This window comes from Syngnathoides biaculeatus, chromosome 10, assembly GCF_019802595.1.
Source record: "Syngnathoides biaculeatus isolate LvHL_M chromosome 10, ASM1980259v1, whole genome shotgun sequence".
NCBI classification, from domain to species: Eukaryota; Metazoa; Chordata; class Actinopteri; order Syngnathiformes; family Syngnathidae; genus Syngnathoides; species Syngnathoides biaculeatus.
In genome coordinates, this window is record NC_084649.1 from 31,730,540 (window position 1) to 31,751,257 (window position 20,718).

Here is a 20,718-nt window from a genome sequence, read left to right on the forward strand (position 1 = left end):
TCAGCACCTCCAAATCTGAGACCATGGTCCTCGGTCAGAAAAGGGTGGCGTGCCCTCTTCAGGTTGGAGATGACATCCTATCCGAAGTGGAGGAGTTCAAGTATCTTGTGGTTTTGTTCACAAGTGGAGTGGGAGATTGATAGGCGGATTGGTGCAGCGTCTGTAGTTATGCGGCATTTGTGTCAGTTCGTTATGGTAAAGAGAGAGCTTAAGTCGGAAAGTGAAGTTATCTCGGATACAAGCGGCCAAAATGAGTTTTCTTTGCAGGGTGTCCGGGCTCTCTCTTAGAGATAGGCTGAGAAGCTCGGTCATCTGGGAGGGGCTCAGTTTTGAGGCACTGCTCCTCCGGATTCAAAGGAACCAGATGAGGTGGCTGATTTGGATGCCTCCCTGACACCTCCCTGGTGAGGTCTTCTAGCATCTTCCACTGGAAAGAGACGCCGGGGACGACCCAGGACACGCTGGAAAGGCTAGCCTGGGACTGCCTCGGGATCCCTCCAGAAGAGCTGGTTGAAGTGGTTGGGGAAAGGAAAGTCTGGGCATCTTCTGTCCCCATGACCCAACCTGGAAAAGCAGGAGAAGAAGGCTGGCTGGCTGGCTGGCTGGCTGGATGATGGATGGATGGATGGATCGACTCTCAATCTGTCTGTGAGACAGATGGCAAAGTAACCATTGAGTTTTTGTCAACTCCCTGCCCAAGGCTTTTCTCCCTCCATTATTCAGTTCAGACCAGATACAGTGCCTTGTGAAAGTATTCGGCCAATCTGTCTATCAGTTTTGCACATCAAGAGACTGAGATTCTTGCACATTCTTCCTTGTAAAACAGCTCGAGCTCAGTGAGGTTGGATGGAGAGCGTTTGTGAACACCAGTCTTCAGCTCTGCCCACAGATTCTCGATTGGCTTCAGGTCTGGACTTTGACTTGGCCATTATATCACCTGGATATGTTTATTTGTGAACCATTCCATTGTAGCTTTGGCTGTATGTTTTGGATCATTGTCCTGTTGGAAGATAAATCGTCATCCCAGTCATAGGTCTTTTGCAGACTCCAACAGGTTTTCTTCCAGAATGCAGTCACTCACATTTGAAAAAGGTACGGGTGTGATCAGTCTTACTTGCAGATATAAAGTAACGGGTATGATCCATCAGTCATGCCCGCAGATAAAGTTGCGTGTGTGATTAGGGATGGAATCTCAAGACTTTAAAAACACTTACTGGATTAATATAACATAACTGTAAATGAAAAATAACAAACAAATACATAGCTAAAATGGAAAAAAAATTCTAACTCAGAAATGGTAATTTTCAATTTCAACTCATAGTAGAACATGATATTATACGGTATTTAAAATTTTTCATCTATAAAAATTCTTGTTCTGACAAACTTTATCTGAAGAAAAGTTAAATGCACTACCCCGTCAAGGAATGAACACGAACAGTCTATGCCCACAATGTTTTGAAAATGTTCAAAGTTTAGTTCAACATAATCAGCGTTAGTGGCAACAAGCTAGCGATACATTGTAACAAACATTCCTGTCGGCAATCGTGATGTATTGTTATAATCGAGCGTAATTTACGGCGGTATCAATCCATTGTTGAAAGCTAGCAGTACATGATCTATATCTTCCTAAAGCATTGCGAGGGGAAAAGTTTTCAACTTCAAGATAACGCAGTGCCACAGAAAATGACCGTTTGCATTTAGAGATATGGACAGACAAGTCTAATATTAGGACTTAGATCAATCCAAAGTAAATCACAATCTCATACTTATTATAGTGAGATACTGAAACATTACCTGTGTTTCAGTAAATCCCAGAAATGTAATATTACATGCCACACTTTTCAGTGTTTTATTTGTTAACAAAAGTATAAAATATCCGATAAATTTTGTTCCACTACACGATTGCGTTGCACTTGTTGATTCTTGTAAAAAAAATGAAGATTTTACTTTATGTTTGAAGCCTAAAATGTGGCAAAGGGATGAAAAGTTCAAAGGGGCAGAAAACGTTCACAAGGCACTGTATATAGGAACAGGTCAAGGTCCAGGTCTCTGTTCAGGCTAAGTCTGGGAAAGGTACTGGTGGGTCCCACCTTCTTCCATTAACAGATGGAGGCCAGTTTGCTCAATGGAACCTTTAAAGAGAGACGTTTTTTTTGTACCGTTCCCCAAATTTGGTACTCCAGACAATCCTGTCTCAGAGGTCGACAGACAATTCCTTAGATTTCATCACTGGTTTGTACTCTGACATGCACTTTGTGACCTGAAAAAGTTGTGACAGTTGTGTACCTCTCAAACTCATGTCTCCTGAACTCAATTGATCATATTAAGTCAAATTAAGATTTAGAAACCTCTCAAAGATTATCAGTGAAAACAGGATGCACCTGACCTCAAATTTTAGCTTTATGGTAAAGGCTATGAAATATAAGTGAAGTATGTTTTTATTTCTTTTGCAATTACTTTTGAAAACATTTTTCGATTTCTTTTTTTGTGTTACGTGTGGAATTTTAGGGAAGTAATTTCATCTATGGATTGGAATCAAGGTTTAATAGGGAACCAAATGTGGAAAATGTAAAGTGAAAGTTACGGATGCACTGGTTATCGTGCTCTTTAAGAGCCTGAAGGTTGCTTAAGATGTAAAAGGTAAACAGTAAATGTAACATATAGCACAAAGCCAAAAATTCTGGTGGTTTCTTTAATGTGCCTGTAGGCCTCTTATCAACCTTCCTGACCAGTTTGTCATAATTTTTTTCTTTTATCAAATGTTGATTTGTGTCAAGTTCTCAAAAATGTCTCTGTTGCATATTTTTGGCACTTGACCATGACTTCCATCACTGTGTTCCATGGTAATATGCTATAGTTAGTTTCTTGGAAATTCTTTGGTAGCGCTCTCCTGCATTATGTGTTTTCATTTTGAGATCCCCCTGATGGTTTGGAAGCCTTTTGCGGAACATGGCTTTTGCTGGAAAATGCAGTTTTAGAAATGTCAAATATCAAAATCCAACTAGAACGGTTAAACTGTTTTTTGTGTTTATACAATGGCTGTATGTGTACAGTACAAAGCCACATCATCAGTTAAAAGAGAGCATATACTAGCAACCGCATTAGATTTATTATTTATATCTTGTACACCCTTCCTAAAAATATTTTACTTTTTAAGGGTATATTAACATTACATGTTGAAAAAGTTCTGAAATGATTTATCTTGCTCTCATTTTATTCATATTTTTATTCTGTATATGTATTGGGGGAGGCACGTGAAACAGCTGTCGAGCATTGGCCTGACAGTTCTGAGGACCGGGATTCAAATCCCAACCCCACCTGTGTGGAGTTTGGATGTTCTCCCCATACCTGCGTTATTACTCTGGGCGCTCCGGTTTCCTCCCACATCCCAAAAACATGCATTCATTGGAGACTCTAAATTGACCCTAGGTGTGATTGTGAGTGCAACTGTTCTCTGTCTCTTAGTGCCCCCCCTCTGCACAATGACAGCTGAGATTGGCTCCAGCGAGTGCTGCGACCCTCGTGAGGATGGATGAACATTTTTTGATCCACTGGAGATAGTTTATTTATGTAACATCTGATAACAGAGGACCACTAAACAGGAAATGCAAGACAAGTGAGGAACGACTGCAATTAAACCTCAAATGAATATGCAAGGCATAATTCCTTTGAAATATTGCATTTAAATTTCCTGCATCTACTTGCACAGAATGTGTCATGTTACATAATTGCATCCATCCATTCATCCGTTTTCTGAGCTGCTTATCGTTACAAGGGTCACGGGAATGCCCGAGCCTATACAGCAGAGTACACCCCAGACTGGTTGCCATCCAATCGCAGGGCTCATAGAGACAGACAACAGTCAGACTCACAATCACACCGAACGGAAATTTAGAGTCTCCAATTAATACATGTTTTGGGGATGTGGGAGGAAACCGGAGTGCCTGGAGAAAACTCCTTCAGCTACGGGAAGAACATGGAAATTCCACCCAGGCGGGGCTAGGATTTGAACCATAGGCCTCAGAAGTATGAGGCCACCGTTCCACCACCTCATTACGGTTCATCACTAATATTGCAAAGCAAATAGAAAAGGAATGCTCTGAGACATGATGGACCAATCTGTTGCTTTGTGTCATTTAGATGCCACATAAATGCCAACAACGTGAGCATGTCTCTGCATATGGGAGGTAAGTACACACTCTGAGTAATCATTTGAAGTCATCCAGTTGGATGGAGAAAAGCTGGGCATTTGTGCACGATTAAGAGTTGCCACTGTTATATTTGGTACTTTGGGCATTTGAAGATTGACATTTGGCAGAGTGCTAGCTATACTCCTACAGAGAAAAGGAAAAGAAAACAAAGAAAACAGATACTGACTGACATGTATTGTAAAAGCTATACACTCATGGAAGGTACACATAATGGCATTTAAATAGTTAAAGATCACCATATTTTATTTTGGATTCAAAAATGAAATATCCAGTCATAGCATTTTATTTTCCAAACAGAGAGTATGAAGTTAGATCGGTAAACCTGTATGTGTGTATGCCCTATGAATTGGGCAAATATAACACAAAACTGTTCAAAGAATTCCAAATAACAGGTAGAAACTTTCTTCAATACCATATATTATAAGCAGTAATAATAAAAAGAAGAATTCCAACGCTCTAGAGCACACTTGAACTGCTGGAGTTTGTCCAGCAAATAGTAAAGCTCCACAAACGAAAAAAAAAAAAAAATTGAAAATTTAAGAAATTAATTTCATTCACTAAATCCATGCACAAGCCAATCACGAAATGGGAAGAAGACCTATGTACCCTGACCTTAATTTTTGGATCCAGATATTTAACTATGTTTAAAATAACAAAAAAAACCCATCAATTTACTCATAAAGTGTTATATAGAACACCCTTTACTCAATAAACTATGCATGAACTGGGACTTTTGGTGGCAACAGAGAAGGGCTCCTAAATTACTGGAATCTGATAATCAGATGTTTTTTTTTTCCCTTCACAATTGCATTAAAAAAAGATATCCAAATGGTCTTCTTTTCCTTTCGGCTTGTTCCATTAGGGGTCACCACAGCAAGTCATCTTTTTGCATGTAAGCCTATCTCCTACATCTTCCTCTTGAACACCCACTGCCCTCACGTCTTCTCTTTCAACATCAATCTTTGGTCTTTCTCTCGCTCCATCCTCAGCAGCCTTTACCAATATATTACTCACTCTCTCGCCTCTGGACATGTCAAAACCATCGGAGTCTGCTCGCACGAACCTTGTCTCCAAAACATCTATCTTTGGCTGTCAAACTGATGACCTCATTTCTAATCCTATCCGACCGACTCACTCCTAGAGAGAACTTATACATCTTCATTTCTGCCACCTCCAGCTCTGTTTCCTGTTGTCTCTTCAGTGCCACCATCTCTAATCTGTACATCATGGCTGGCCTCACCACTGTTTTATAAACTTTGCCCTTCGTCCTAGCAGAGACTGTTCTGTCACATAACACACCAGATACCTTCCGCCAGCTGTTCCAACCTGTTTGGACCCGTTTCTTCACACTCACTATTGGCCTGGATTGTTGACCCCAAGTATTTGAAGTCGTCCACCCTCGTTATCTCTTCTCCCTGAAGCCTCACTCTTCCCCCTCCAACACCTCTCATTCACGCACATGTATTCTGTATTACTTCGGCTAATCTTCATTCCTCTCCTTTCCAGTGCAGGCCTCCATCTTTCTAATTGTTCCTCCACCTGCTCCCTCCTTTCATTGCATATCACAATATCATCTGCGAACATCATGGTCCAAGGGCATTCCAGTCTAACCACATCTGTCAGCCTATCCATGACCACAGCAAACAGGAAGGGGCTCAGAGCTGATCCTTGATGCAGTACAACCTCTACCTTAAATTCTTCTTTCACACCTATGGCACATCTCATCACTGTTCTGCTGCCCTCATACATGTCCTTTACTATTCTAACATATACCACAGTTCCTCTCTAGGTCCTCTGTCATAGGCTTTTTTGAAATCCACAAAGACACAATCTAGGTCCTTCTGACCTTCTCTGTACTTTTCCACGAGCATCCTTAAGGCAAATAATGCATCTGTGGAACTATTTCTAGGCATGAAACCATACTGTTGCTCACAGATACTTCCTTCTGTCCTGAGTCGAGCCTCCACTACTCTTTCCCGATATATAATATAATATAATATAATATAATATAATATAATATAATATAATACAATATAATATAATGTATAGAAACCACATTGTGTGACTCATCAAATTTATTCCTCTATAGAGCTTGTGCACGTGTTGTCACCATTTTCACAGCGCCATATTGGCGGTCAAAAAGAGCTGCTCAACATTGTGGGGGACATTGAACCAGAGCAGAATATTCATAATGCGCGAGACTTGTTGTGCTGTTGGTTGTTAAAACAGACGGTCACTCTATAGAATACCAGCTGAAAAGATGAGAAAAGATCGACGGATTTCGGCAATTGAACGTGATGGATGGTGCCCAACCAAATACAAACAAGTGTAGCTATCCCTTCATTTCAGGTAGGAATTATTCTTCTCAATCCCAAATTCCCAAGAAGCATTTGTAATGCCAAATTGGCTCATTTGAGAACAATGCGTTTAAAAAAAAAAAAAAAAAAAAAGAGTGGGAGTCATCTCCAACATACACGGAAGAGTATTGTGGCCAGATGTTAAACGTTGGTAAACCTCTCCCCGGCAGATTTTTATTTATTTTTTTAAAAAATATGCATTGTTCTCAAATGAGTCCAATGCGTATTTAAAAAAAGAAAATAAACCGTATGTCGCAGAGAGGATTTACGTAGGTTAACATGTGGCCGTTGAGCGTATGAGCGTTCATCATCCGAATTCCATAACGGTTAGGTCATGGCCCGGGTTTCCTACGCCCGCTCGCAGAAATGTTAATCTGCAAGGCGTACCTAGAAATTCAGATAATGTATTTTGAAGACAAAAAGGCGGAGGAAAGCGGCTTAGTCAGCAGGAGAAGAAGAGAAATACACAGACCATACAGCTGTGTGTAGGGACTTTGAATGTTGGGACTATGACAAGAAAAGCTCAGGAGATAGTTGACTTGATGATTAGGAGAAAGCATGCTATATTGTGCATCAAAGAGAGCAAGTAGAACGAGAGTAAGGCTATAAGTCTAGGTGCAGGGTTTAAATTAGTTTATCATGGAGTAGATGGAAAGAGAAATGGAGTAGGGGTTATTTTAAAGGAAGAGCTGGCTCAGAATGTCTTGAAGGTGAAAAGAGTATCAGATCGAGTGATGATGATGAAACTTGAAATTGAGGGTGTTCTGAATAATGTGGTTAGCGGCTATGCCCCACAGGTAGGATGTGACCACAAGTTGTAAGAGAAATTTTGGAAGGATCTAGATGAAGTAGTCCTGACCAACCCAGACAGAGAGAGAGTTGTGATAGGTGCAGATTTCAATTGACATGTTGGCAAAGGAATAAGGGGCGATGAAGAAGTGATGGGTAAGTACATCATTAAGCAAAGGAACTTTGAGGGGCAGATGGTGGTGGACTTCGTAAAAAGGATGGGATTGGCAATAGTGAACACCTATTTTCAGAAGAGACAGGAACATAGTGACCTACAAGAGTGAAAGTAGAAGCACGCAGGTGGATTATATTTTTTGCAGACGATGTAATCTGAAGGAGGTTACTGATTATAAGGTCGTGGTGGGGGAGACTGTAGCTTGACAGCATAGGATGGTGGTGTGTAGGATGACCCTGGTAGCGGGTAGGAAGGTTAAGAAGACAAAGATAGAGCAGAGAACCAGGTGGTGGAAGTTGAGAAAGGAAGAATGTTGTGTGGCCTTTTGAAAAGAGGTGAGACAGGCGCTAGATCAGGGGTGCCCAGACTTTTTTACCCCAAGATCTACTTCTCAAGCATCCAGCCTCTCGTGATCGATGTGGTTAGGGTTTTTTTTTTTTTTAGAATAACCAATGATGAAATAGAATGATCAAGTCACAAAGCTATACCCATGACAAAAATGCAAAACACGTTTATTTTAAAGTATATTGAGGATTCTTTATGTGTAATTGTATGTTTGTATGCCTTGCATAACCGCATGAGCAATATTAAACAACAATTAACTTTAAACATTTATTTGTAATTATTTGAGTTCACATTGATGATCACTAAACACCATACGAATGAAAATGCACACCTAGTCTGTGTCACTCACGTCAGTGGATTCGTCCAACTGCAGTGAGAAACACAATCTCTGATGTCCTTCCACACATCAGCTATTGCTTCACAGCGCCATGTAACTGTACTACTTTCCAGGTGCAGAGATTTTATTGAAGATAATAATTTGGCCTTATTTTTAAAAGATCGGAACAACGAGTCAGCTATGCCTCTTCATGTGTGATGTGACGAACCCGGAAACGATGGTTCGGTGACTGCTGTGCGCCCAATTGGGATTTTCGTTCGTTCACTTTGCTTATTCCTGTACTGTCATTGTTTGCACATGCGGGGTGAGTTCAAGTTAAAAAAAAATACAGCTGATGTCTTTTCTTTTCTTTTTTGTCTCGGCAAGCCGTCGCAATCAACCGAAACTCCCTCGCGATCAACTGGTCAATCGTGAGAGGGTTTCAGCCGATTTAACCCCTCCAGATGATCAGGAAGTGCTCCCAGGAGACTGGATTACAACTTCCAAGGTATTCAGAGAGGCAGGCAGGAGAGTACTTGGGGTGTCAACTGGTAGGAAAGGGGAGAAGGAGACTTGGTGGTGCAGCCCCAAAATACACAAAGTCATCCAAGGAAATAGACTTGAGAAGAAGAACTTGGACATGGAGAAGACTGAGGAGAGGCGTAAGGAATACATTGAGATGCGACGTAGGGCAAAGCTAGAGGTGGCGAAGGCTAAACAAGAGGCCTATGACGACATGTACTCCAGGTTGGATATGAAAGAAGGTGAAAAGGATCTCTACAGGTTGGCCAGACAGAGTGATAGAAATGGGAAGGATGTGCAGCAAGTAAAGGTGATTAAGGATAGAGATGGAAACATGTTGACTGGTGCAAGTAGTGTGCTAAGTAGATGGAAAGAGTACTTTGAGAAATTAATGAATGAAGAAAATGGGAGAGAACGTAGAGTAAAGAGGCACGTGTGAATGACCGGCAAGTGGCAATGATTAGTAACGGAGAAGTTAAAAAGGCACTGACCAGAATGAAAAATGGAAAGACAGTTGGACCCGATGACATATCAGTGAATATCAGTATGGAAGCAATTTGGAGAGGTGGATGTGGAGTTTTTGACCAACTTATTCAATGGAATACTAGCGGGAGAGAAGATGCCAGAAGAATGAAGGAAAAGTGTGCTAGTCCCCATTTTTAAGAACAAAGACAATGTTCAGAACTGTGGAAACTACGGAGGAATAAAGATGATGACCTACACAATGAAGTTACGGGAAAGAGTAGTGGAGGCTAGACTCAGGACAGAAGTAAGTATCTGTAAGCAACAGTATGGTTTCATGTCTAGAAAGAGTACCACAGATGCATTATTTGCCTTGAGGATGCTCGTGGAAAAGTACAGAGAAGGTCAGAAGGAGCTACATTGTATCTTTGTAGACCTAGAGAAATCCTATGAGGAACTGTGGTACTGCATCCGCAAGTCTGGTGTGGCGGAGAAATATGTTACAATAGTTCAGGACATGTATGAGGGCAGCAAAACAGTGGTGAGATATGCTGTAGGTGTGTCAGAAGAATTTAAGGTTGGAGGTGGGACTGCATCAGAGATCCACGCTGAGCCCCTTCCTGTTTGTGATAGTAATGGATAGGCTGACAGACGAGGTTAGACTGGAATCCTCTTGGACCATGATGTTCGCAGATGATATTTTGATCTGTAGTGAAAGCAGGGAGCAGGCGGGGGAACAATTACAAAGATGAAGGTACACACTGGAAAGGAATGTAGATTACCAAAAGTAGAAAGAGGGAGAAGAGACAGCAAGGTTGGACGACTTAAAATACTTGGGGTCAACAATACAGAGCAATGGTGAGTTTGGTAAGGAACTGAAGAAAGGGATCCAAGCGGGATGGAAGAGTTGGCGGAAGGTGTCTGGTGTTCTAAGTGACAGAAGAGCTGCTCGGATGAAGGGCAAAGTTTATAAAACAGTGGTGAGGCCGGTCATGAAGTACGGATTAAAGACAGTGGTTCTGAAGAAACAACAGGAAGTGAAACTGGAGGTAGCAGAAATGAAGATGCTGAGGTTCTCGCTTGGTTTGAACAGGTTGGATTGGATTAGAGATGAGCTCATTTAAGGGACAGCCAAAGTTGGATGTTTTGCAGACAAGGTGAGAGAGAGCAGACTTCGTTGGTTTGGACATGTTCATAGGCGAGCGAGGATCTCAGTAGAAGGGTGCTGAGGATGGAGCTCTCAGGCAAAAGAGAGGAAGACCAAAGAAAAGATTGATGGATGTTGTAAGGGAAGACATGAGGACAGTGGGTGTTAGAGAGGAAGATGCACAAGATAGGCTTAGATGAAAAAGGATGACACGCTGTGGTGACCCCTAACGGGACAAGGGGAAAGAAAAAGAAGAACGTGTGGCTGCTGAAGCCTATCCCAGTGATTTATTTTCTTTTTTTAAATATGCATTGGACTCAATGCATATTTAAAAAAAAAAAAAAAACATCACTTTAACATCTGACTGCAACATGCTTCCGTGTACGTTGGAGATGACTCCATCTTATTTATTTTTTTTAACGCATTGTTCTCAAATGAGCCAACTCGGCATTATAAATACTTCTTGGGAAACGCTACGGCGGAGCCGACTCGCTTGTCCTCTTTTTTTTTTCCCAATAATAGTTAATGAATGCGAGTTTGTGTAAAACCAGGGGTCATTTATTTAAATATTGGTATTTATATTGAATAGCTGAAAAGATCGATGGATTTCAGCAAAGGTTCACAGGTAGCCCAACACACTTCCGCATTCACGAGCCGTCTCCCCAATGAGAACAGATCCAGCAACGAAGTATTTGAATGCGTCCAGACTTTTATACGCTTTCAAAGTTTTCTGTGTAAATCTCGATGACTTACTCACCAGATACATGTGTATATCCAGTTGTGCAAGACAAGCAGAAGCGAATTAACAGTCCAATTTCTTATCGGCAAAAACATCGACTTCGGCATTAAATGTGGGCCCTGCAAGTGTCTCATTTTTCCACGTACCTTCGTTTATTATCACCTTCTAAATGTTTAATGGTATCGGACAAAACTCTGGGCGTCATGCTATAAGACGTGTTTTCGTGTTGTCTCCAACCGACTTAGCATTGAACAATGCTCTGTTTGACCGGCAATATGGCCAGTTACGTGATTTCGGCGATGTAGGTGCACGAGCACTATAGTTCCAATGAAGAAGAAGGGAGTAACAGAAGGCTTCTCAGCAGTTCCGTTTCTGCTCACAGCCGACATGATAGTGGGCAGTGGCCAAGCTCAAAGAACGAATCATTTCAAATACTGTTCAGTTCAACTCATTCACTAAAAATATTTGTTTATCTGAATTAAGCGGTCACAAGTGAAACAACACTAAACTGTAGTCTAATTATGTTTCTAGCAAAAGTAGCATCCAACTTTGTTCTTTACTCAAAATGGTGGTAATTTCGAGTAACGCGTTACTCTGTCATGCATTACTAGCATCACTGGTCCCAAATAATCAAGAACAAAGTCACAAAACACTTATGGCTACAAACTACAGGAAACTTGATGTGATGTAAGACAACAGCAACAATAATGAACCGACACAGATTGAACAAGTAGGAAACTAACAAAATGAAAAAAAGACAAGATGACATGGCACACCTGGACGAGATGAATGGTTGGAGGGAGCTGATTGTTTGAAACAAGGACTTGGGCTGAATGTGAACAGGTTTAGATGAAAACCAGATGTGAAGTCAAGACAAACAGGACAAATAAAAACACAGCACAGCATGAAACAAAACTAAACAAAGTTAAAAAAAAAAAAAGATCGTGACACTTAATCAAATAATGACTACAGTATATGTGAAATAATATAGTAATATTATTATCCTTGAGGAGGTTGAAATTTTCAGTTCATTAGATTGTACATGAGCAGTCCAGTGGGCAATGTGGGAATCAACGCCGCTTCGCAATCAAGAGTCTTCTGGTATGAATCTTAGCTCAGGGTTTATGGAACAACATGACAACAATCATTGATCCGTGAATAATTGGTTACCCCATTAGAGGACATGAAGGTGGCAAAGGTCAATAAAGCGTGCTTACTTGACAGGTTCCCAAGATTCCCTTTCAAAGCCTCTGTGAATGGATTGAGCAATGGAGGACTCCATCAGGTCCACATAACGCACCACCAGGGGGGCATACATGTCTTGCAGGTGTTTGTGGAACTTTCCATTGCAAAGGTTGTCTATTTGGAAAAAAAATAAATAAATGAGAATGATGACTGTGAATGTAAACACATTTAAGCAGCCATAATAGGTGAGTGTAATCACTGGTAATTTGTGAATGTTTTCGTGCATACAAATAATATATTTCTTGTAATCGTTTTTGAGTGAAATGAAAACATTGGGAATATCATCCAGCAGACATAATTATAACATAATAACAGGTACAGTACATTTTGTCTCATTCACTTACACATTACTCCAAATATTAATCAATATTCTTATGCATGATCCTAAATATAAACAGTTAGTCATTTTTAAAAAATTATCGCTATTACGATCGCTCAAAAGATAAAAGTATAAAGCTTGTCTTATACAAGAAGAAATTGGTGCCTGTGACTTTTGCATCTTCTCTCAGAGGTGTGACACATTCTAAGCTTTGTGTGTCTAACCCAGGTTTGAGTTGTTAGGGTATTTCTAAATCAGAACCAATGACACACACTTTTCCCGTCTCTGCCAGCTTCTAACTGGTAAAAAGGCAACGCTGACAAAGACTGCAGGAGATAAAATGGACTCCAGTGTGTGCTAAAGTGATGGCTCACAGCTCCATGTGGCGTGCTTGCTTTTCCTGTCCCTCTCTCTCTTTGTTTATCTCTCCCCCTCTGAGCATGTATATGTTTGTGCGTGTGTGTTGGCAATGGCATTGAAGTCAAGGTCAGTGATACACAGTAGGTGCAATGTTTGTTGTGTTCCCTGATTGTTACTTTTCCAATTAGCCACTTCAGCGGCTGTTGTCCACTTGGATGTGTTGTGTCCAGGAGTACTGAATGTTTGGAGGGCTCGCCATGTCCCAAACACTGCTATGGTCCACATTAACTCCTTGAATGGCAACCTGATTTTGGCGCCTGTTTGGTACTAAGGCTATTTACTGCTAGATCAGTGCAAAACTGAGGGGCACCAGTACAGATGACCTTCTCTGGAAAAGATGTCTTCATCATCATACAGCTTTAGTGGATGAAGTATATGTATGGGAAACAGAGAGACTATATTGTATCACTGGGTATTAGTGTATATAGTTTTGTGAAAATAATTTGAACCCCTCCTGATTTCTGTGTTTTTTGTTTTTTTCTTTGCATATCTATCGCACACAAAGATTTCAAATCATCAAACCAATTTTAATATCACTCAAAGATGACAGAATGTAGTTTTCAAATTACAATACAATTTATTAAAGCACAAAAAAATAATCCAAACCTTTCCGACGTTCTGTGAAATAGTAATTGCCCCATGAACCTAATAATGGGTAGTGCGACCCTTGGTAGCAATCATTGAAATCAAGCATTTGTGATAATTAGTGATGAGTCTTTCACATTGCTTCTCCACCACATTGCAGGGTTTACTGTCATGAACTGCACATTTAACGTCACGCTACAGCACCACAGCGACTTTGACCTGGCCAAACCAAAACTTAATTTTTTTTTTTGAGCCATTCAGAGGTGGACTTGCTGGTGTGGTTCAGATTAGCAAGCAGCCCAAGACCATCACACTGCCACCACCATGCTTCACTGTTGGCATAATGTTCTTTTTATTATATGCTCTGCAATTTTTAGGCCAAAAAGTTCTTTTTTTGGTTCCTCAGTCCACCGAATTTTTCTCCATAAGTCATGAGGATTATTAAGATGTTTTGGGGGGGTCAAATGTGAGACAAGCCTTTGTATTCTTTGCTGGCATTTAGCGGTTTTCACATGGGAACCCTGCCATGGATGCCATTTTTGGCCAGTGTCTTTCTTATGGTAAGGTCGTGAACAATGACCTTAACTGAGGCCAGCAAGTCCTGGAGGTCTTTAGATGTTGTTCGAGATTCTTTTTGTGACATCCTGGCTGAGTTATCACACTCTTGGAGTTATTTTAGTTGGTTGTCCACTCCTGGGAAGGTTTGCCACGTTACCCAATTTTCTCCATTTGTGGATAAGGGCTCTGACAGTTCTTCGCCAGAGCACCAAAGCCTTGGAAATGTCTTTGTAACTTTTTCCAGACTCACCTTTCCCAAATTTGTGGTCAGTCATAGTGACTTTGTGATTTAACTGGGGGTGAGGTTCAAATAATTTTTCACAGAGGGTCAGAAAGGTTTGGATTTTTTTTTGTGTGCCTTAATTGAATTGTCCTTTGAAAATGACGTACTTCGATTGGTAGTCTCTGAGTGATATTAAAATTCATTTGATGATTTAAAACTTTTGTGTATGATAGATATGCAAGAAAAAAAAACCAGTCATCAGGAGGGGGGCAAATACATTTTCATGGCAGCGTAGATTGATTTTTCTGTGTGTGATGTAGTGGTGTCGTTTGGCCTATGTTGGTGGGGGTCCCTATGGAAGAGCTGGGAAAAGTGGATGTGAAAAGGGAAGTCTCGGCTTTCCTGCTCAAGCTCCTGCCCTTGTGACCTAACCCTAGGTAAGCAGAAAAAAAAAGATGGATGGATGGATGGAAAATGATGGACTTGGCTGACTGTATAAAAACAGACTTTTTTTTGCATATACTGTAAAAATATGGACATTTGTTTTCTTTTGTTTTGGTGAATACTGTAAATATACTTTGTGTACAGACTGAAATAACTACAAATGTACAATCTACGATTTTGACACTTTACACACTATTGTATTGTTTTAAAATGTGTCTAAAAATTTGATAAAGCAAGTTGTCAGTTTTCATTACCTATTTGTGAAATTTTGTGTTCATGTACGACATTCGCTCACATTCTGTGCAACTCTTGGGGGCTAACCCTTCCGTTGCTACAAAACCTTATGACACCCCGGTGTGATGTCTGTCTTTTTGGACAGCTAGAAAATCAAAAGAATAATTGCTGATCCATCATATGTGAGTGACATTGAAAGTTGGCCATCTTTACTTGATCTGACATTTTTCAATTGGAAGTATGGAATGCAATGTGTTCTCTGTGTTCGATAAGTGATTTTGTTTTTATGATGACTTGTAATTGCTTATTTTTATGAATTGTTCTCTATGTCCCCTTGAATGCATTTAACTTGACATTTTCAGTATTATAAAGTGGGGCCCATTTGAAGCACTACGAAATGAGCAGAATTATAGTTATCTTGGTTAGATTGGATGAGTGGATTACACTATGACTTCTCCTTGACTCCCGGTTCACTATCAGAAAAGGGGAGACATTCCCCAGGGACAATTAGCACCCAACTGATTGAGTCAGAATTGTGAACAGTGAAGTGTATCCTTTACAGGACCCCGGATAGCGCTGTGGTGCTCCCTTAGGCAAGAATGCAGTTCATTAAAGAGATTGCAGGCCTGCAGCAACCAAAGTTAAAACAGAAGATGTGACCATTATCTTCTATCAAACGTACACATATGGATGAATTCACAATTTATAGAATATTAATGCATTTTGTTCACCCACAAGGGTAATGAGGAACATAAACCACAACTAAAACCAGTCCTAGAAACAAACTAACATAAGGTTCCAACAAAATGACATTTGAGACAGGAAGACCACATTACAGAGTCATTGTTATTGTCACAATAACTGGCAAAACAATTAAAGATGCCCTTCTATCTTGTTCCATTTTTTTACTGTATTACACACAACATACTGTCAGTCAAAATGAGTCAGTGACCAGTTCGGCAGCTATGTTTTGTCATCTGAATGCAAAAGACACATGTACATGTTTTATATATTTGTGACCTCAAAACTGAATTCAATGTTCAAGTACCTGCCCACTTCATGGATGCTGCACATGCATTCATCTAAAGAAAACTGACTGAAAGCTTAAACTTTGTGCTACATTCCAAAGGAACAAATGCCTTCAATTTATTTGGGGACGAATTCCCAAACATTTCAGAATAAGTATCATGCTGTGTTCAGGCCCATTTCGTGGAGGATGGCTTTGTAAAATAAGCTTTCACACACTGCTGCAAGTGCATTTCTGGGTATGGTGCAAGGGAGTCACAAGCCATGTATATGAAATTATGTAAAAGCAAACACATATTGTATTTTGCAAGATTACTTGAGGATATTGATGATGTTGAATGTTTTTGATATCACTATAAAAAGTGCTTAAGAGATGAACGCTGTGAGCTGGCTGGCAGTAATATGATTATTATGGGACCAGCTCCTAAAATATAAAAACCGTCTTTCAAATAATCAGTTCTTGTAATGTTTTTTTTAAAAGACTGCCATACATTGTCCTACAATTAAGGCATAACTTTCATTGTATTTTGAATGATATTCGCTAAAAGCACATTTCATAGTGCCAAGTGTATGTGCAATGTTTGCATACTCACTGAGGCAAAAAATACAATCAGGATAATGTTTAATATTATATTATAATATTGAAAGGACAAGAGCTAGAGCTAGTAGACTTGGAACACAACCGGCGACTGTCATAAAATGTAACAATTAACAAAACAACTAAATTAACAAATGATCAAAGCACCGTTATAATTTAGGTATCCTTACAGAGCTTTTCATCAAGTGTACTGAATCCATCCCTATATTCTACAGAACTAGGCGAGTGGCTTATCTCATTTCCCCTGCCCCTACTCACAGTCTAGCCTCAGGAAGTCGTTAAGTAGTTGAAAGAGGGGGAAACTGTCCCAGCTGTCAGGCGGCTGAACCTCAAGAGCAGCATCCATGTCAGTAGAGTAGAGACACAGGAAGGTCTCGGCATGCTCCACCATCAGGTCTGACCACCATGCAAAAGCCTTCAGATCATGTAAAAGAGATAAGTGAGAATAGATAAAATATAAGAAGTACAAGGGGCAGTGAAACAAAAAAATCTTTCCCAGAAGTACAACATGTACAGGGTAAAATGAAAAATAAAATTAATATAGACCGCGATTCAAATCGAGGCCCCACCTGTTTGTAGATTGCATGTTCTCTCCCTGCCTGCGTGAGTTTTCTCTGGGCACTCCATTTCCTCCCATGTCCCAAAAACATGCATTAATTGATCACTCTAAATTGCCACCAGGTATGATTGTAAGTGTGACTGTTGTCTCACTCTGTGTGCCCTGCGACTGGCAGGCAACCAGTACAGGGTGTACCCTCCCTCCTGACTAATGACAGCTGGGATTGGCTCCAGCACTCCCACGACCCTCATTAGGATAAGCGAGTCAGAAAATTGATGGATGTATATATAGTTTTCAAATGACAATTCAATTTATTAAGGCAAAAAAAATTCCAACCTTTTTGACCCTCTGTGAAAAAGTAATAAATTGTTAAATCACAAAATCACTTGACTAACCACACATTTGGGAAAGTAAGTTCAATTTCACAAGCTACACCCAAACATGATTACCACAATACTTGATGAATCAATAAATCACTGAGAAAAACAAGGCAAAGCAAAGCAAAGCAAATTTATGCGTAAGGTGCATTTCAGACATAAAGTAACTCAATGTGCTTTAAATACTTAAAATCATTCAAATACATGAATAAAAACATTTGAAAAAGTACACTAAATAGGGAGTCACTAATGTAGTGGTACACATGCCTGACTTTGGTGCAGGCAGTGTGGGATCGGTTCCCACTCAGTGATGGTGATGGTATCTGCCTTGTGACTGACTGGCGACAAGTTCAGGGTGTAGTCTGCGTTTCGCCCAAAGAAAGCTGGGATAGGCTCCAGCTTTCCTGAAACTCTTGTGAGGATAAGCGGCTTGGATAATGACTACTCGCAATAGAGCTTTTAGTGCAAGAAATATCACTGAAAAGAGGAAGTACTCTAAAACAGTGATTTCCAAACAGTGTGCACATTAGTGTGTTGTGAAAGCTCTTCAGGTGTGCTGTGGGAAATTATCCAATTTTACGTAACTGCTCAAAAAAAAACATGTATTTCCAAGAAATAATGTATCTTAATTTATCTATTTATGCCAGTGAGGCATAGTGACAAAGAAATACTATCCTATTAGATGGCAGGAAATTCATACAATAATTAATCTATTCATTTTTTTGTGACATTTAGGTTTGTTGGTGTGCCGTGGGATTTTTCAGTCGTGTGCCTTGGCTCCATAAAGATTGGAAATCACTACTCGAAAACACAAGAAAAAAAGAAGAATTTTTAATCTAGATTTGAAAACCCACACTTGAGACTGACGTAATCTTTGTTGGCAACTTACTCCATTTTTTGCAGCATCATCGCTTCACCATGTTTGCTTTCGACTCTGTACTCCATTATTACACCTGAGTCAGTCGATCTCAGAGCCCTATTGGATGTGTCTTCCATTTGCCTTTCTTTCATGTATTGAGGACCTAAACAATTTAGTGATTTATAGACCAGCAGCAAAACTTTAAAATCTGTTCTATCACTAAATGGAAGGCAATGTAAAAATGTTTGAATTGGAGTCATATTCTCTGACTTCTCTGTTCTGGTCCCAACAAGGATAAGGGAGCTGGTGGATTGTCAAAAAAAGTGAAACTTTTGGATATGATCAAAGACCGCAGGAGTTACGCTTTTGCGGCGCCATGATGGTATGAATGAATCAGCAGCATGTCACATAAAGAATGATGTGCTAAACATCAACGTGAAGCTGCAATGAAGGATTCGACCCCTTGAGGACGAGGCTTTTCGGCAGCAAAGGTTGGTTGGAAAATTTTAAAAAGTGTGTGACAATATGGTACGAGCTGTCGAGTTTAGGAATTGTGTTGACGGCGTTATTCCTTGTACAGGGTGTTGGATAAATTGATTAATTGTACATAAAGTTATCTCATATTTGCTCTCCTGTTTTGCTTCGAATGCACTTTTGCTATGCTTAATATGCTTCTATTGACTGGCGTTTGCTTTGTTTGCTTACGGTTGTTTGTTTATCGACTCACAGTTGGTTTATTTATCACATTTCTTGTGTTTGTTATATTTCGGACCACACTAAGGAAATAAAAAAGAGGATTTGTGCCGACTTGGCCAAAACAGGCTGAAGAGATTGTGAGAGAGAGTGCCTTTCGCATCTCACTGGGCGGTGGTTTCAGGCAAGAGGGGATGGGAGGAGGATCTTGTCTTGGTGTGGCCTGGAGTCCAACATTGAGAATCCTCATTGAGAATAGTCTTCACCCTATCTGTTGGACCTAGATAGAAAGATTTGCATCCGGCTTGGCTCCAATGGTGCAGGGAAAGGTTTGGAAGATTTAAAGTGCTGGCTCATCTCATTTGTTATTTGCTCCACTGACTGTTTGGATGACCCAAATGAGTGTCTGCACCTAGTCTCGCCTTGTCTCTTGTTCCTCTGTTGTTTGGGAACCACTTTATCAGTTTGTCTTTTAGTTGTGTACATATTCCTAACATTTTCTCTCTGGGGCATTGAATGACGTACACAGTAAAAAAAACAATGTTGGAAGCCAACGCCTTACGTCCTTGTCTATTTAGACCACAAGTGTCAAACTCAAGGCCCGGGGGCCAGATATGGCCTGCCACACGATTTAATGTGGCCCGCCGAGGCAAATCATGTGCATCAACTCCCATGATTTTGGCTCAAATCTGTACCAAAATCTCCAATTGTCATATCATAAATGATGACGAGAGATTGCAAGCATTTTTGTTCCCAAATGTCAGCAATAGTTGAAAAACCCATTACCCTTGATTTCTGATTCCAAAACCAGTTCCTAAATTTCATGTGTAAATTGAATGATGGGTCAATTAAAGCTCTTGTTTTCACAACCATAATGGCCCTCTGACACAAACCGTAACTACAATGTGCCCCACGTTAAAAATGAGTTTGACACCACTGATTTAGACAGTAATCTTGTAAAGATGTCTGTGCTCCCAAAAAGTGGAGAAATTGTCAATAAAACCCATGGATAGTGCAGTACACACTACGCTTAACCACCCATTTAATTCCTGTAGCCTCGAGAAACGTTCATCTCCAAATGTTACAAGTGGGAAAGGTCCGCCTATAAAAACTTCAGTATTCGAACATTGTAATGTTGTTAGGACATCAATAAAATCCTGTTCAGTACCTCTGATTGACGCTTGAGAAGATCCAAGCCCCCTGAGTGTATAATGACAGATTTTAAAGTTGTGTGCTGATTGGTGTATGTGACATCACACGACTAAGGAAGCGTCACTGCGATTGGCTGGGTGTTTGGTTCTGACCTGAAGTCATCCTGCCTGGTGGCACAGACGGTGAATTTTAAACAGCGAATTGTAGCCAGTTGATTTTCAGACAGCAAATTGTAGCCGGTTGAATTTGACACAGCGAATTGTAGCCAGTTGAATTGTAAACATTGAAAAGTTATATTGAAATACAACTATTGAAAATGTGATCAATTTACATTTCAAATTCAAATCTGTTTTCTGTAGCATT

At 40.2% G+C, this 20,718-nt stretch overlaps 1 protein-coding gene across 9 annotated transcripts in view; it reads right to left on the reverse strand.

Annotated features, from left to right (window-relative positions):
- The window catches only part of LOC133506929 (calcium-dependent secretion activator 1), a 231,611-nt gene that overhangs the window by 94,197 nt on the left and 116,696 nt on the right, over positions 1 to 20,718 (reverse strand). For all 9 annotated transcript variants that reach the window (XM_061831312.1, XM_061831313.1, XM_061831310.1 and 6 more), the window contains 2 exons: positions 16,974 to 17,130; positions 12,281 to 12,422 (listed from right to left, as the gene is read on the reverse strand). In XM_061831312.1, coding sequence (XP_061687296.1) covers positions 12,281 to 12,422; positions 16,974 to 17,130 — 299 coding nt within the window. The remainder of the gene's footprint in view (positions 1 to 12,280; positions 12,423 to 16,973; positions 17,131 to 20,718) is intronic.